General features: G+C 39.6%; 1 protein-coding gene across 1 annotated transcript; it reads right to left on the bottom strand.

Annotated features, from left to right (window-relative positions):
- Window positions 1-1,178: 1,178 nt before the first annotated feature.
- Window positions 1,179-17,662, bottom strand: LOC117287772 (protein LMBR1L-like). Its single transcript, XM_033768288.1, has 11 exons — window positions 17,469-17,662; window positions 7,622-7,715; window positions 7,106-7,279; window positions 6,476-6,579; window positions 5,842-5,968; window positions 5,267-5,335; window positions 4,911-5,048; window positions 4,279-4,526; window positions 3,512-3,585; window positions 2,732-2,889; window positions 1,179-1,783 (listed from the first exon to the last, which is right to left on the bottom strand). Exons 1-11 carry the CDS (start codon window positions 17,529-17,531, stop codon window positions 1,464-1,466), a joined length of 1,569 nt encoding a protein of 522 aa, XP_033624179.1. The 5' UTR covers window positions 17,532-17,662; the 3' UTR covers window positions 1,179-1,463.
- Between the last annotated feature and the right edge of the window lie 1,381 nt (window positions 17,663-19,043).

Raw genomic sequence — 19,043 nt, 5'->3', positions numbered from 1 at the left:
TTCCTTGTACAATCCTATAACCAGGGTAAAAAGTCTAACACTTCACAGGGATCAAGATGCTTCAAAGTAACAGCTTGACACGCATCACACACTTTGTTACAAACACACATCTTGTTACAAACACACATCGCACACACATACTTCTAACACATCTGATACAAACACCCCAACACAAGGCAGCCCCAAACCTTCGTTCCTATTAAGCCATTTTCACACTGTGTCTCTTATCCCCTCAGAATATAACCGTGGGGAAGACCCCAGAACTTTTATTACTCCCATGGTTACCCCGACGCACTTTCACACCGAGTCCCTAGTCCACATGATTCCGGTTGCACGGTTCAAGAATACCACAGGGTTTTACTGGTTACCCCCTACTCCAGAGCAGGGGTGGTTCTTCACCAGGGTATGCCCAATTGCCGGGGCTGACCAGGGTAAAGCGATCAAAATGTGAAAAGGCTGGCCGTTATTCCTCGGGGGGCAGCCCCGGGGAAATAGAGTACTGTGAAAAGGGCTTTATAGACTCCAGGTCAGTCCTCTAAGTGACCGAAATACACAATTGCTATGATTTCTTCAGCTGGGTCGAATTCATACACACACATTTAATTTTAAAGTACTCCAACGGGCAACATGTACACAAGTTGCCCCTAGTCTTGGTGCACTTTAAAAACATTTTCATAACCCTTTAATAATCTCAAATGACCTACACGCAAATCTTGATACCACCCTTTGAAACAACTCTTGCCTCAGTGAGCTCCCACTAAAGCTTAAACTTACTGCGTACACATACGCATCCTATGTGTCTGACATTTTAAACAGTAACCCATATCTTAAAGTGCGAGTTGTTTATCCTTATTCACTTAAATTATTACCCTAAAGTTTGGGTCATACATTGATAAACATATGTAACACCCCACCCCCCCCCCACAATATTAATGGCCATAAAAACGCACTTTGAGAGAAGCACTGCAGCTGTTGATAGTATAAACTATTTTGAGAAAAAGATTCCCTTTGAAGTCAAATAGTTTGGATATTTTTTCCCGGTAGCTAAATAAGCAAAGGTGGCTTTGAGATCAGCTTAACAAAATTACGCTAACCAGTATAAGCTTACCAGCCAAACTACCGTGTCACAAGTACAATTTATCACTGGTATCCTGCTCATTGCTGCTCAGCAGAAAATTCTTGAGCGATACATTTTCTGCTTCAGCAGCTGTATGAAATTGGGCCCACCCAATAAAATAAAAAAACAATCTGCTGTATTCATTCTTACTAGTACTAGTTTAAGCACCTGTTGCTCAATTCTGCTTAGCAGAAAATGGTTAAGCAATGTTCTTTTGCTAAGCAGCTCTGTGAATAGAACCCCGGCATTTAAGAACCCGAATTTACTATATTCATTCTTACTAGTACTAGTAGAAGCACTGTGAAATCCACCCCAGGCATTAAAAAAAACAAAAAAACAATCTGCTTCATTCATTCTTACTAGTACTAGAAGAAGCACCGTTCGCCGTCACTCCCATCACATTCCCGTTGGTCCCGTTAGCGTGCTGCGTCTTCCAGCTCCTCATCGCCCAGAACTTGGACGTCCGTACTTGGTTGGCCTCTCGGACGTTGTGCATGTAGAGCGTGACGCTCTGCAGGATGTAGTCCCTCACTGTGGCGGTGAACTTGTTCAGGAGGCAGGAAGATGTCAGGATGCTGAAGAGGATGTTGTAGATGATGATGAGGTAGAAGTTCTGCAACCAGTTGGAGCGGCCGAACTCACCGATCAGGTCATAGTTGGTGATACCTGTCATAAGCAGACACAAACATAACTTTTTAACTTTCGTGGCGTGTCGTTTCAATTATTGGCTGGTCCATTTTTGTGGTTTGCATTTTACGAAACCATTCTATGCTCTTAGATTATTTCTGCCTCTAGCCTGGTGCTATTTATACAGCGCCTTGGGGTCCGTTCATGGATGTAAAGCGTTTTATAAGCAATACTTATTATTTTCAGATGCTCTTCACACAAGCTTTCCTAATTGATTTTGTTTTTTGTTTTTATTGTTGTTTGTTTGTATAATGTTTAACTTATTGCTCTTTGTAAACGCTGTGATATGGTTTTACCATGAATAGCGTACCTAAATGCTTAATAATAATAATAATAATAATAAGCTGCATATTGAAATAGGAAGGTATATTGGGTTCGAGTCAAGCCAAAGAATTTGCCCGCATTGTCACCTTGATGTTGAAACAGAAATCCATTTTCTTCTTGATTGCCCCTTATACAACGACCTTAGGAATATTATGTTGGCTTATATTATTGATCATTACAAAGGCTTTGAAACTCTTGGCAGGGAAGACAGATTTAAGTTTTTGATGGACACTCCCGATGAAGCTATTATTATTTGCGTTGCCAACTACGTCTTTTTATTTACTGCTTTAAAAGAAAATCAAACTGTGTGATTATTTGTTTTTGTTCTAAGTTAAATTCCTTTCCGTATGACTTATTCATTCAATGTATTTTGTTTGTATTATATTGTTACCCTCCCCAGGGTTATGGGGTGTGTTCCAGTTTGGAATAAAACATAGTACAATACAATACAATACAATTATTACTATTATCAAAGCATGTAAAAGACCCCAGTACACACTTATCGCAAAGAGAAGGGGTTTGGCCCGGTGTGTCTGGAAGTGCAATTCACTTCAATCATGAAGGATGCACTAGAAAGGAAATAGAAGACAATTTGTGACTTACCCAGTGTTCTTGACAGCAGCGGTAATGCTGAACTAAGAACCAAAAGCACTAGGCAGTTGGCTATAACTTTGGTCATGGGCGTGTCTTTGGTCCGGGGAACTAATGTTCTGAAAAACGGCACACTGTAAAAGCCGACGACTGATGCTAGCATGAGATAGCTGGTAAGTCATCACGTTAAGGTAAATATATCAGTAATATTATTACTAGATTCATGAACAGCGCTTTATCACACCCCTAAGGGGGTGCCAAAGTGCTCAGTATTTTTTACTGGAAGGTTTATGCAGAGCTATGTTATGGAGTATGATACATTTTTTCCTGTACATACCACCAAAGGTGTTGAGGCACAATACACAGCCAATCAAACCATCAACACCAGGGTGAACCCCCTTACAAAAAGTGCACTGGGCTCTGTTAGGTGCATTACACAACACAGGGGATCAACTCCTTTGCGTCCAATCAGAAAGACAAAGCAATAATGGTTAGCGTCTTGCTTGTAATGACCACACTATGCTGTTCAGAAACACTATAGTTTGAGTCTTATCCACTCAGCCACAAGACAATGCACATAAAAAAATCAATGAGCGTTTTTTGTTTTAGTCTCAGCCTTGAAAGATTATAGTACGTTGTCTGGGTGTTGCAATGATACCCAATGATTTGTAAAAAACAAAAATTACAGGTTTCCTTAGTCTTCAAGGCCGAATTTGGATTTGGTGCAATTCTTCTGCTACCAGAATAATACAGCAAAAAAAATAAAAAATTATATCAACGTAAAAAGGATACCATATAAGGGCAACCTCAATAAGGGCACCAAAGGATCCTAGCATCGACAGAGACACCTTGCCGAGGCCCGCCTCCTAAAAACACAAGATGAAATCAGAGGATTAACATTTTCAAAACAAAAGAAGAAAGGACTTTTAAGACAGTCATAAAATTCAAATTTTTCAGCCAAAGGTAGGATCATACTTAGATTTGATTTTGTTAATGTAATGCTATACAAATAAAGGCAAAAATATCAAGGAAGCTGTTATAGAAATTGTGAAGTTGCAGCTGAATACAGTGTCTACTAGCCACAGTATTTTTATCAAGAACGTTGACTCCATCCAAGTTTAGCCAGGTGACAATGACGTGTGCCAACCACTTCTCCAGCCACAGTATTTGCAAATGGACACAAGCAAACTTCAGAAATCTGAGATTCAGACGTTTTGTGAAAAATTGTCCACACCATATTGCTTCGGAGTTTATCCTTCCCCAAAATAGTTTACACAGTCAACAGATGCAGTGCTTCTCAACAAGGAAGTTTGTATGGTCATTGAAATGTTGAGTCTTTACCAATCTATGACCCTACCTTTAAGTCATCAGTAGGATTTGAAATTTTGCATTGTGGAAGAGTAACTGTTAAGAGTTTGTGGCAACAGTCCATTCTCCTGAAGACGATTCGAGCATACTGATAAAAATGTTAAACAAAAGAGATCTTCACATGGTTTTACCGCAAACCCTCACACTTAAGTCAGCTTATAGTAAAAGATTTTCAAAACTGGAGAACAAACCTTTATGCTGACAGAAAAGAAGCCGATCCCAAACAGCAATCTGAAGATGTTCCACCCCACCATGCATAGCGACAGTACGGTCAGCGCAAACAGGAGAATCCACAGCAGCGGGTATCCAAGGTTGCGTTGCCATGATGACGCCCTCCGCCTCCTGTCCAGCACCCTCCGATCGCGTTGTACATCGGCTAGTCTCTGCCTCAAGTCTGTCTGTCCATTGGGCTGCTCAATGGTGTATGTGGCACTAGACTCTGTGAGCAAAAAGGAATCAATACACCGATTGATAATCTGTACACAATGAGGCGTCTGAATAAAATAGACTGGTGCCTTTCAATTTGACAAGTGTTGTTTATTTAGCAACCCCTAGCAACCAATGTGGTATAGCCGTAGCAACAGCAGCAGCTTAGACTTAGGCGTCTAGGCAGAATCTATGTTTGGAGGTGTTTTAAAACAAAAAATTTGATGTTTTTACTCAAGCTGTGAACTTAACATTGTAACTTGTGATATGATTAACATTTAAAGTAAAAAAGACAGCGCTTAGTTCCAAGTCCTTAAATACAAAATGGTACAACCAAGAGTATTTTCATGATGATGTCAGTTTAAACTGGCTGTGAGGTTGACTTAACGAAACACACCTTTGATCTTCCTCAGCAAGTCGTCTTCTTCAAACTTTGCCAAGTGATATTCTTCATCCAAGTTTTCCATGAACTGTGGTTTGACCACAAGTTCACCGATCACGGAGAACATTCTGGTGAACCCTAAAGGGGTTGATACTAGAGGCAAAAACACACACACTTCAATGTCAGATTCCTTTAAAGTGATGATTCAACATAATAGTGAACAGTAAATCCCTCGCAGTCCACAAAACACAAAAACCTTGCAGGTTGACAGGGGCCTTTTCCATTGCGGTGATTGTGTACTCCCCGATAACGGCCCAAAGAACCAAATCAAAGCAAAGAGTAAAAGAAATATTCACTAATGTCAGACTTACTAAGCAACATGGCAACTCCAAGTAGCGAGATGCATGTATAGAGATACGGTAGATATGACGACCAAACCCCTGGGTAGAACGGAATAAAAGAATGAGGACAATGATAAGAAACAATCTGGATTGGGGATCTGCAATCTGAGAGGAATACCTTGTCTCACGAGACAATTTACAGGCGAACAGTTGAAAACAATCTCCAGTAGAAAAGTCATTCACATTTCAATGTTTACCAATTTTTCTAGTGGATCAAAAGCAATGAAAAAAGATAACACATGAGCTACCATACCAAGGTGGTCCGGTAGCATGCACTGCAATTGGCTGCGTCCAAGTTGCCAGTAAATGTTGTCTTGTGCGACAAGGCCTTAAAAACACTCTTTTGTAAAGAACTCACACCAAACAAATTTATCATTTATGCAAGAGCAGAAATTTCTTGCATTACTAATTCAAACTAAACACAAACTGCCACTGGACACACAGAACTACAAAATAAAGAGCAAATCAAATTTCCTTTTAAAGAGATCGTTTAAGAAAACTTGAAATTCTTCTCCATCAACAAATCCACACTATTCTTGACATACTTCCGAGTGTTTCTCTGCTTGAGGAGTCGTTGTCCAGGATGGCTGAGGCGACCCATACCATACCAAAGACCAGGAGACCAAGAATAAGAAGCACAACGAACGTCTCATACACACGAGCCTTGATACCCTGTGGAGAGAGGAAGAACCAAGAAATACAGAGTAGACAAAGGTAAGGGTCACTGCTGACAAAAACAGTCTGACACTGGGATCCTGGACCCAATTTTATAATCAGAAAATAATGCTTGACAATTACCTGTTCAGCACAAATGAGCAGGATACCAGTCACAGATAGTATGTGTGACAAGGTATTTTTTGGCTGGTAAGATAAATCTGCTAAGCATAATTTTTTGTGCACAGCTGCCCTCTAAGTTTGACTGGTTGTATTTTGAGGAAAGTCATTGATTGTAGCTGACACATTGAAGTGGCTGTCAGGCCTTGTGTCTGGCGACTTGCACACACAAAAAGTTTTAAAAGTGTGTAAGTGCTAAATGATTAACCTTATCCCCTTTAGTGATTTACTAGGATCCTTCCCCACTCTCAACAACATCCCAAACCCTAACAGCGGCTCAACACCCAAACTGTTGGTTTCTGATTATGGTGGTATGGCATCACACCTTCTTCCAGGTCAACATACCTTTTTAGATCCAGCAAAACCTTCCGATTCTGTGAGGAAGTACGCAAAGGGCATCAGAACAAACAGAGCAAGATTTGAGAACAGGAATATCAGATTCCACAGCCCTGTAGAACCAACAAATCAAAATAAGTTACAATTCAAAAGTGAATTACCAATGGGAGACTTTTGAGATGCTGGTGGCAGCAGACATAACATACTATTTTTTGCAGCTCTGAATGGCACGCACATAATCAGTAAAGCGCTGTGGTTTCACTTTTTTTTCTTCAAAAACTTGATGACTAAAGAATGAGGCTGAAACTTAAAGGTAAACATTTTCATTCGTTTTCATTTCAGTAGGGATTCATGTCACGGCCAAGAACTTGGATCTACAAAAGGTATCAAAACCCTTTAGCGACAAACAAATTTTCATGAGAACCAGAGCAGAAATATTTTCACAGGTTAGCAAGGATATAAAGCAGCTCGCTTGAACGTTCACCCTGGATTTACAATGTTACATCATTCATTTTCATACAGTAATCCCTGTATGATAAGCATGCTTTCCTGTCTGCTTACAGTTAGCAGCCCTATGAAATGGAAACTCACGCAGTATAAGCACAAAATCAGCCTTTAATGCAGTTCTTAAAATCTTACCGTGGATCAAGGAGCCGTTGAGCCACTTCATGTAGAAGTTGTTTGGATAGAAGACGAGGACCTCGTTACTGAGGATGGAAAACGGGAGCAGTACGCCTGCCCCGACCGAGATGGCTAGGGTGAAAGTACAACTCCATAACGCTACGCGGTAGACAATGGCATCAGATGCATCCGCTGTGGAGAAGATGACCATAGGGTGACTATTAGGAACATGGGTTTAACATTATATTCTTGAGTGTTGGGGTTTAAATTACCCCTGAGCAAGTGGGCTACAGTAGTCCAAAGGACCCACGTTCTGGCGTTGTCTGCAGCAGAGTGTGGGTTCGAATCCCGGACATGACACTTGAGCAAGGCACTCAACCATACTTGCTTCCTAAACAGTTGGGAAGGTAAGTGCACTCTGCTCAACCAGCCATATTCCTAGTGGACGATACCCATGCCTACATCCTTACAGACTGTGAAGGGGGGAAATCATGCCTGAAGTAATGTCAATGGGAAAGTGACCTTTGACCTCACCTGAGAAGTAGTCCTCCTTGTCGGCTTGTCTCTTGTAGTGGCAGATTACTACGTAGGACGAGAGGTAAAGAATGGCGAAGAACAGTAAATCAATCTGGACAAGGGGGAAACAAATTGAATGACCAGTAATCATTTAACCAGTACATACATCATTTGGCTTCAAATTCAAACCCTGGTTTGAACATACAAGAAGGAAATGACCAATAACCTTTTGTCTTTGCCTTCTCTTTTACCCCCCCCCCCCCCCTTTTAGTCTGCCTCATTTACTGTCTAATTAATTAATTACTTTTTTCCCTCTTCCCACTTGTCCTTTGTGTTTCAAAGTTATTGTGGTCAAACCAGCCCCTTCCCTCCACCTCCTAAAAAACAATGCCACATTTTGAAATAAACTTTTCATACGATTAACACAACCGAATGGTTCCAAAAACCAAAGGTACTCGTCTATACAGTACTTTCCCTTTAAAAGTGGCAGCTGTCATGATAGATATTAGGTATTCAAGCACAAAGATCTCAAATCATTTTTTATCTTACATATTTTCCGGGTCAACAAAGTACAACATAATGTTTGTTGTGTAAGGCAAAACTATGACATGTTGGTCCTGCAGGAGACCTTCAAACTATTTGCTCATTTTCCAGTTTAAATCCCTAATAATAATACCTCAATGCAGTTCATCATCATGCTTAAGTGTTGCATACATGTAAATCTTAATGGTACACAATTACTTTTTATAGCTCACAGTTGTAGTACACACTCAAATACTTTGACAAAAACATCATGAAGGTTGTTCTGAAAAGTCACATGGGAAGGAGGTCATAGGTCACAATAAACAGGGCCCAATGTTATTAACCGTTTTGAGATAAGGTGGACACAATACTTTATATTCCCCTATAAACACTGTAATGCTTGTGTAAATCTGCCGGCATACACCAAATTCACACAGTACACACCATATCTCAAAAAGGCTGATGGAGCTGCTTGGTAAAAGGTCCCCAGTTGGAAAGTTCATACAAAACCAATGGGAGTTGTTGCCCAAAAATCAAAACTACAAACAGACAATAGGATGTCCCACATCGAAGGTGTTGAAATCACTTGTTTTCTGGGGTACACATACACATTCAAACCGGGCATTTGTAACAGAAGAGGACAAAAGGATCCCCGGTTGGGTGAACGTGTCCGGTTGGGTGAACGTCCCCAATTGGAAAGTGTGTACAACACACCGATGGGATATTAATCAGTTTTTACTCATACACCGATGTGTGTTAGCACTGTATACTCTCCCCGAGTCCGTGTGAAAAAAATATCACAGGCATGTTACTCGGGTGGGATTCGAACCCACGACCCTTGCAATTCTAGAGCAGTGTCTTACCAACTAGACTACCGAGGTTGCCCGGTAGCTAGAGGTAGTTTGAATCCTATGTTTTGGCAGTGGGTACCGCAACGATAATAAGAGATGTTAAATTTGCATCGGGGGTAAAGAATATTAATTGGTTTTTACCCATACAACGATGGGAGTTATTGCCAAAAAGTTGTATAGAACAAACAAAAGAGGGACAATAGCGTGTACACTTGTACGTTGGGGTACACATTTTCTATAGGTTTATACATTCAAACTGGGTACCTACACAGTAGACAACAATAGGGTCCCCAGTTGGGTGAAGATCCCCAGTTGGGTGAAGACCCCCAATTGGGTGAAGATCCCCAGTTGGAGAATGTGTACAAAACCAATGGTAGATGTTGCCAAAAAATACAAACAAAAAAAGGGACAATTGTTAGGAGGTACCTAATGCAGGTGTTTACACACTTCTGTGTTTGTGTACTTTGTAGGTAACCACATTCCAAACAAGTGACTATACAGAGAGGACTGTGGGTCATGATTGCTATCAGTCACAAAGAGAAACAATTGGGGTCTACCTTCATCTGGACAAAGAGCTTTAAAACAAATGAGGTCCACAATTGGAGGTCATTACACTCGTGTTTGTGCGGGTTTAACTACAAGCACCCCTGGTGGGTCTTTTAGACAATGGAACAATGGACTCAACAAGAGAATGTGTTGTTCAACCTGGACCCCACAAGGGAATTCTTTAGAAAAGGGAATAGTGGGAATTCTTTAGAAAAGGGAATAGTATGATAAAGCAAAAAATGCAAAAGATTTGTAAGGTTGTAAACCTACAAAGGTATGTATTTAAAAACATCCATCAGATGTTGAAGTTTTTATTCTCAACTCAAGATCTTTCCAGACCCATAGGAAGGGAATTCTGCATGCAAAATTGACGGCTACGCAACTTAAAGTCACGAGACATGGTTTTACCACTTCTACCACCAAGAGAGAAGACTGGTCTTTAAAGCCCGGTTCATACTTCCTGCGAATGCTTTGTGCGATGCTAGTTTCATTGCGTCACAAAGGGAAATGGAGCGCATACCCATTGTTGCAACGCCAAAATTCCCTTCGCATTCGCATTCGCATTCGCATTCGCATTCGCAGAAAGTATGAACCCGGCTTTAGTCTTTGACAATGACTAAACGCCTCCACAGCTTTAAATAGGCCTATATGCTTCGTTTTTTAATGGGCAAGGGCACCGGGGCATTGTCTCCTTGGTAAAGGGCACACCCTATGAAGAAATTGTAAAATTCTACTGTGAGCATTTCAAAGGCACTTTAGAACTACATTGCAAGGCAATGAACCAGGGGCATGGAGCCAATCGCCTTAATTGCCTCTGTGAAGTACATGTATCACTCATCAGGCCTGCTTTAATTTAGTGCACACTGCAATACCATCAAAATCATGGACGATGCACAGAACACCCTTTTAATAGCCTGGTTCATCAATTCAACTGCCTGACAGGTCAGGTTTTTTAATAAATGTTGTACGGCGCCGACTCACCAACCTGCATCATGGCGGATGTTATTGACTCAATACTTGCTGACTATTTGTTAGTTGGATGTGGGAATACGGCTTTCTGTGCATGCCCCTGAGCGTGAATAACTATCTTAATTTATTGGTTCTAGTCTCTCGACCGTTATCATGCCAACTGCATAAATTTAGACATTCATATAATAATCAACCCTGTTCGTTTCTTATCGCAATGATATATTAGCAGATGCATGGCGGCAAGTTAGCCAGTGAGTTCTTATGACCAGCATGACCAGGCCCTAAAGCTCTTCTTTTAAAGTGCAAAAAGGCACACGGGGGTACATGCTACAGGACCACTTTGGTACTCACTGGTAATTTTGCAAACAATGTCTTACGATGTCTTATAACCTCCGATTATCTACTCCGCGGTAGTAGAATAAAGCAAGACAGTTCTCTGAGAACAAACTCTACCTGGCAAGTAGATACACACATGGTGTTACCGCAAACCAAACATACATTGATACCTCACCATGCAATGCCTCAAATCCTATAATGTCTAAAGGCCGGTTTATAGTCGGTCACGCGATAGTCGCGCGATGGTCGCGCGGCGGAAATCTTGCGCGCAATCCTAAGACTAAGGCCTAAAAACAGTGTCTTTTTATGATCGCGTGTCAAGATTTCCGACGCCCGACCACCGCGCAACCGACTATAACTCGGCCTTTACGATTTTTAAGAATAATAAGTGAACATTGAAATGCGAATGAATTCTATCCTTTGAGAAACCTGGAACTGGTCGACTGTGAATTGCCTCCTGTGGCAAGACCCTAATAAACGTGCACAGAACTACATACTCTCGAGAACTACGTACCCTCACTTGGGTACATGGAACATAACAAGAATCCCTACTTGTTTATCATACCTCGGATGACCTTGTTTGAGTTAATAAAATGTTGTCCACATTCCTAGCCCTTGTAGAATTACCAGTTAGTCTTCTTACAAAGCAGTTTGGTTTATAATATCCACCCTGTCCTTGCACACACCTTACTCTAGCACATGAGCCCCTTTCTGTTTTCACACTACACTTATGCAGAGAGTCTCCATGACACAGATATTCTCTAGATTAAGTGGGGGCGTTCACACTACATTTTTCAGAGCTACAAATTCTCCGGATTAATGAACCCAAAGCTGACTTAAACCAGGTAAAATTTGACCCTGCCTACAATGTAAGACTAGGGGTAAAACCCCCCCCCCCCTGAACTGGGTTTAACTTTTCTCAGGTTAGATTGTCATGTGAAAGGGTCAGTTTTAATCTGGAGTCGCCAATTACATAGATCATAGAGTAAGGACCTGGGGTCCTACTCGACTCATTGTTTGTTGCATAAAAAATTAGTCTTGTGCCTTTTTTAAAGGCAGTGGACACTATTGGTAATTACTCAAAATAATTGTCAGCATAAAACCTCACTTGGTAATGAGTAATGGGGAGAGGTTGATAGTATAAACTGTGAGAAACGGCTCCCTCTGAAGTGACGTAGTTTTCGAGAAAGAAGTAATTGCCCACGAATTTGATTTCGAGACCTCAAGTTTAGAATTTGAGGTCTCGAAATCAAGCATCTGAAAGCACACAACTTCGGGTGACAAGGGTGGTTTTTCTTTCTTTCAAAGTTATCTCGCAACTCTGACGACCAATCAAGCTCAAATTTTGACAGGTTTGTTATTTTATGCATATGTTGAGATACACCAAGTGAGAAGACTGGTCTTTGACAATTACCAATAATGTCCAGTGTCTTTAAAGTCCATTTCCTCAATTTTATAACAGTAATTTTTGTTAATATGTTTTTATGTAATGTATTGATCGACATTGTACACTGAACAACACTTTCCTTGCTCTAGGAATAAAAGCAGTTGCATGTAAAGGAGTAACAAGATTCCACTTCGCCTATAAAGTGAATATAAATGTACAATTCTGTATTGCAAATGAGGTGTCTAGCCACTATGTGTGAATTCATGAAATGATTGTCATTCCACTGAATGGACCAGCACCCCAGGTTTCTTCATCTGTGCACTGTGTGTGATTGAGAGTGAAGTGACATTCTGGATGTAGCCTGACATTTTTTGAATAGGAGAACTGTGTACAAAATGTCCCAGTATCTTAACATTATTTCAAGGCCCTGTTTGTCATGCAGAATTCTTCACCGAATGACCTTGGGAAGCTTTGAGAGGCCCAATAAGCAGTACAATCGGCCCCTGGTTCTTTTGGGTACTTTTCTTTGACTAACTGAAAATCTCTTCACTACTGAATTTGCACATTACACACCACATTTGTACGCATACAGTCCTATGTTCCAACACCCCTAGTAGCTCTGACAACCCATGTTTGTTCCAATCAACAACCTATGTTCCAACAACCTATAGGTTCCAACAGCCTACATATATGTTCTGAGACCCCTACATGTATGTTCCAAAAGTCCTATGTTCCTATTAAAAAACCCTATGTTCTGGCACACCTTCGATAAACATAGGTTTCGACAAATGTTCCGACAAAGACAACCCTAAGTTCCTACAACCCATGTTCTGACTGAATAATCGGATTATGAAGTGATCTGTCCGTGTCAAACGAGGGCAGGAGAAACTGAAAAAGGTTTCCTTATTCTAAACAAAATCCACAAAATAATGTCTCAAATATAAAGACCAGCTGACCTAAAAATGACAACAATTACATGTAGTGATCTTTGTTGTAAGTCATTTAATATTAGAGATCAATATGGAAGTAAACAGATTTTAATAAAATAAAAATAATTTGTTTATAGTAAGCTTGGGCGATATCGATTTATTTTATTCACGATATATCGCAGACAATATATCGCGATATTCGATATTATCGCGTATAATTAAATTTGACATCATCAGTCTTCAAACTCCAAGTGAAAGTTGTAGAAGAGACAGTCATAGCATAAGAGAGGTGTTCTAATGACCTATTCTTCTGGTTTTACTCCAAACCTATGGGGTGCAAGATGTCTCAGCTAGCAAATACATCGCGATATTTAATCGATATCGCGATATATCGCGATTATCGCGATACATCGATATTTCGATTAAAACCAAATTCATCCGATATCGAAATCGTTTCCAAATTAATATCGCGATATTCGATAATATCGTGATATCGCCCAAGCTTAGTTTATAGCCTTATCAGGTGCTTTTCAGAAGGTTTCATGAAAAGCCTTGTTACATAGTACGTCATCATCCATGTGACGTCATCACTCATATTACATCATTTGTAACAGCTGTTTGTTTACAGCCCCTTTGTCCCCCTTTGTTTTATGGTCCCACAGATGACGATCAGAGTATTGCTCTTTTGATGCATGCCTTCAATGGCAGAAGTGTACACTAGTTTTTTTGTTTACCTTGTGGTTGGGGCCTTAATTAGTTTTTTTATTTAAAATTACGAAATGATTTACACACAAATATATTACTAACAGGTTCATAACGCATTCCAATTTATGCGCGCAAATGGCTATTTAACAGGACAGTACATGAAGCAGAGGCAGAGATTTAATTATGTAGCATTAATAAAACAGATCATGTATGTAACATGGAGGTCAGAGGTCAGCCTAAGGCTGGCTATGAAAGCTACCTATAATACTGGATTAGATCACTTCACTAATCCCAATCCTAGCCCCAACCCTAATCCTAATGTGTGGGATTATGTAGGGGGAGTATCAAAACATGTACACGTACATGTTGTATGCGTCAGAGCATATTTAGTCACCCCCCCAAAAAAAAAAAAAAAAAATTAAATAAATAAAAAAAAAAGAGAATATTCTCACAGTAGTATTTAACAATTTATAATAGGGGTTAAAATCTTCCTGCATGGAAACATCCGCTCCAGATTTGTGGTGCTTTCTCCAAAAACATGACCACCTGGAATAAAACTTCCACAGAAGGATAGATTATTTGTATAGGATTTCAAAACAATCAAACAATTTGAAAAACCAAAGGCTAATACTTTGCCTTTAACTATGTAGTGTATAGTTAAAAAAAAACATGCTGGGCTAGCATTTCCTAGATTTGCAAAACATCAAGCCCAAAAGAAAATGTGTTTAAGATTTTGATTTTTTATCTATAAAATACTGCGGCACAACAAAATAACACGCTCTATGGTTTGCACAAACTGCAATTAAACCTCACGTACAAAGATTGATCTTTCACCCTCTTAAAGTTTGATAACTGCAGTATCCTGACATATAACAAATGAGTTTTCAGTAATGACCTTGATGTGTATACAACTTGTTTATTATTACATTACAATAGTTTGGAACAGGCTACTCCCTGTATGTACTTTCTATAATAATGGAAATAAAAGTTAAAGTAAACAGTGAGTTCATAAAATAAAATTGTTAGCGCACGAAGCGTACTGTACAGTAAACAAGACGACTTACATTGTAAAATGTTCAACAGGTTTTTCAGTCAACCAAGCTATAAAGCCCCTTTCAAACTACAGTTAAATCTGAAGAATTTAAGAAAAACTTAATTATTATTAACTTAATTATTACACAAGGTCTCCTTGTTAAAGAAAAAATTTTACACAGAGATTCTCTGGATTAAGTGGAGCATTCACACTACACTTTTCATTGACGAAACCAAAACCTTTTTTTTAACCGGGTCAAAATAAACCCTACCAAGAACTTGGGTTAATCCACCAATCTCTGTGTTAGTACATTTGTACATGGAACTCGCTTCTTCTCTCTGCGTTAGATATTGCAGTGTGAAAGGAATCTCTGGGTCAGTTTTAATCTGTGTAGAAGACTTTTTACATAGGTCGCCAATGACATGGATCAAAGGTGGGTAGTGTAAAAAGGGCTTGCAGAACTTAATCATTACAACACACACACAGCAACTCTTACCAACAAGTCTTACATTAATATTTACCAATGTGTCAAAAAGTACCAACCATGCTTGATCACCTGATCCCCTACATGTACATACGTGCGTGTTTATATGCAGAGTAAATAAACAGATAGCAATAACCTCCAGACAAGTTACGACATTGTATTTCATAACCCAGTCCCTCCACATGGTCCATTCCAATCATGAGTAACACAAAAACCTTCAGACAAGGATTGCGTGGCACATTTGTATTGATCAACTCCACAAAGACTAAATAAATTTTGCATAGAAATTTGTTTACCACACGTCGGTAGAGAAAAGTAAAGAAAAACATTTGGCATATATGTATTGGATTATCGTGTACTCATCACTCACCACCGACATTTTGGGGGGTAACCCTTTAGTCAATGGGATGTGTCAGAGAGGAGGGTGGAAAAGATGCTGAATCTGGCCACCACTTTACAACCCTTTATGACAAAAAATCTGCTTCTTAGGTGACCTATTGCAGTACACGTAATGCACCTCAACAAAATAAATTGTGTGGACCTACCTTTCAAGCATTTTTGGGGGCAACTCAAACTCCTTTGCTTTACATTTTGACATCCCAAAATGGTATCTTTGCTCACCTTCCACCTACATGTACAGGTCCCCGTGTCAAACCCCAGCCATGGGAACTTCCCTGGTGGCTGTGGATTTGGTTTTAGTCCCTACGTGACTATGTGGGTTTTCCCTAGAATAAGCCGGGGGGAGGGGGGCGTCCCACATCTAAAACCAAAACTTCCTTCTTTATCTTCTCTCCATGGGTGTTCTTGGCTAGTACAGTTATTACGGCAAATTTGCTTTTCTAAGAGTCCTTAGCTTCACACACAGAATAAATAAATATGAATTTAAATGAAATGACAGGATAGGCAATGTCATTTTGCTGCACGCAGTGTGAAAGGTCTGATAAGCTGAGCGAAAAGTGCCAGTCGGATTTGGCTTTAAAGGCAGCTCACACATTGTTAAAGGCACCAGACACTTTGGCAAAGACCAGTCAAGATTCTCACTAAGTAGTACTAGGTGTATCTCAACAGTATGCATAACAAACCTGTGAAAATTTGAACTCAATTGGTCGTCCAAGATGCGAGAGAATAATGGAAGAAAAAACACCCTCGTCAGAAAGGATGTTTGCTTTCAGATGCTTGATTCCTTGAATTTGCAATTAAAATCCGCGGTTAACTAAAGCCCGGTTCAATGGTTTAATTATTGTTATTTTTGTTACCTTTTAGGATGTTTTTCAAATATTGCATTTGTAATGTATTATTGTATTCTATACCACATGTTCTATATTTCTCTCAACTTAGGTTTACATTTTAATTTTTGTTGTTGTTATTGTATATTAATTTAATGCTATTGTTTGTATTTTAGCGCAATGAATGAGCACTTCTGTGGATTTGTGCGCTTTATAAGTTTTCATTATTATTATTATTATTAATATTATTATTATTATTATTATACTTCCTGCAAATGCAAAGCAAATTTTGACTCACATGGCCGTTTTTCGCAGAGAATATTTCACAGTTGAGCCAAAGTCAACTTATGAGAGATATTTGTTGCGAATAGCTGCGATAATGATTTGTGACCCTCCATCCATGTCCATCCTCGGATAACTTTCCGTATGGCGCCACCACTTTTTCACTCATTTTTACAAAAAGGGATATCTCATTGAGGTAAATAAGATACTATATTATTTCATATCGAATGAAAAAGTGGTGGCGCCAAACGGAAACTTTCCCCATCCTCTCCCATGGCTGCCCTTCCAAGAATCCAAGTTCCATTCATTCAATTCAATTTATTCAATTTTTATTGTTATTCAACAAGTTCAATGACAATAATCACATGGATTTAACTGCAATGATCACCCAAGCAAGTCTGTCAAACTGTCATTATTGTCACTGTGTAGTGTCAGTGTTCCACAGTGACAGTGTCACTACACTGTGCTGCAGTTCAGTGTGTGTGGGGGCAGCCAGTGTGTCACTGTACTGTCACCCTGCTGTGCTGTGCTGTGCGCTATGGCATTGCATTGATTGTGAAACGTCGTGTCTCGTCCAAAACGAAGATATTCTTACCAAATACTCCCTGATTGCGTCATGAAATACTTGTTCTGTGCTGTCCCAATGGTGGTCCATCATGTCTCCCCTAAATCGCAGCAACTTGAATACTCTGTAGTTACTGGAAAGGACATTTTGAGTGGTTAGGATTCACGAATTAGTCACATTTTAGCGCGTCGTCTATGTCAACCGGCCACACTTTCCAGTTTTGCATGCATACGATTTTTGACAATGCTTGCATTTGCAGCTGGTACCCGGCGGCTAGTCGTCTATAGAGTGCAACACACAGCAAGTTTACCAGTTTGCTCATGTGAGGAGTTCTTTTTTCTTTTTTCGGTGCAACGTATTTTTTTTTGAAAGGTCAAAGGCTGACCTTGTTTACATAAGAGCGCCCTCAGGAGAGTTAATTAAATAATTAAGCGGAACTCTTCGACCATGATACAATTTTTCGGAAAAGAATCTTATAATTCAATTTAGTTGTTTTTGTATAACTGCACATTTTTTTTTATATCAACTTTGGGAACTTCTTGTAATTAATTGCGTCTGTAGGGCCTATCCTACATTGAAAACTTGGAATAGTACTGGGCCTTGGAAGTTCTAGTTTTCGATGCATGGGCGAGAAGATTCTGTCCGCCTCATTTCTTATGTATAGTTAGTTCCTATCAGTTCCGTAACACGGGGCTGCCGGACGCCCCCCCCCCCCCCTTTAACCCTACCCCTAGCCCAATATTCTAACCCCCCCCCCCCTAAAAAAAAAATAATAATAATAAAAATCGCCCACATTGTAATAAAAAATAGGCTGCCCTAACTAACAAAAGAACCCCCCTCCCCTCCCCCCCCCCCCCCCCCCCCCCCACACACACACACCAAAAAAAAAAAAAAAAAAAAAAGTATTTCGTGATCAACAACTAAAGGAATAGTTGGTGGGTAAAAAGTGTTGCAATATTAATCTGAAAACAAAATTGTTGTATGTTTAATGATAAATATTCATGGCGGGGTAAATGAACTAAAATCTAATTTATCCACGAAGATGAAAGCATTTCAGACTGAATACCTTACTCTAAACAATTTTTGTTACTGAAGACGACAAGCTTCAGATTAAAAACCAAAAGTATTATTTGTTTTCTGCCAATTGTCATCATTGTATCACGGTTATTATAAGGGCTGCCGGTAAAACACTAATTCTCAGAATTGGAAATGATTATTGATTCCGGGGAAAACAACTCAAAAACAAATAAATTAAATGCCACAGACACGCATAAACATACATTCTTATTTTCAAAATTTTCACGACCGAATGGTTTGACAGTTTACCATGAAACTATACAATTTCAGATATTTTTTTTTTACATTGTCAACGCTGATTAGGAGGCGCGATTAATTCACACAGGGATGCACCTCATTATTATGACCTATAGAGGACGAATGTCGACTCATGAAGATACACTAATGAAACCGTCATATAGAAATTCTACGTCTTGCAACAAAGCCAGTGAATACTGAATAAAGGTCAATTATTGATCACTGCAACCTGATAGTCACTAGATCTCCCTTCGCAACAAACCAGAGAACCGATTTAGAAACAGGCTTTTT

This window comes from Asterias rubens, chromosome 3 (assembly GCF_902459465.1).
Source record: "Asterias rubens chromosome 3, eAstRub1.3, whole genome shotgun sequence".
NCBI lineage: Eukaryota > Metazoa > Echinodermata > Asteroidea > Forcipulatida > Asteriidae > Asterias > Asterias rubens.
Note: the sequence above shows the minus strand (reverse complement) of the source record. Positions and strands in the feature narration are given on the sequence as shown.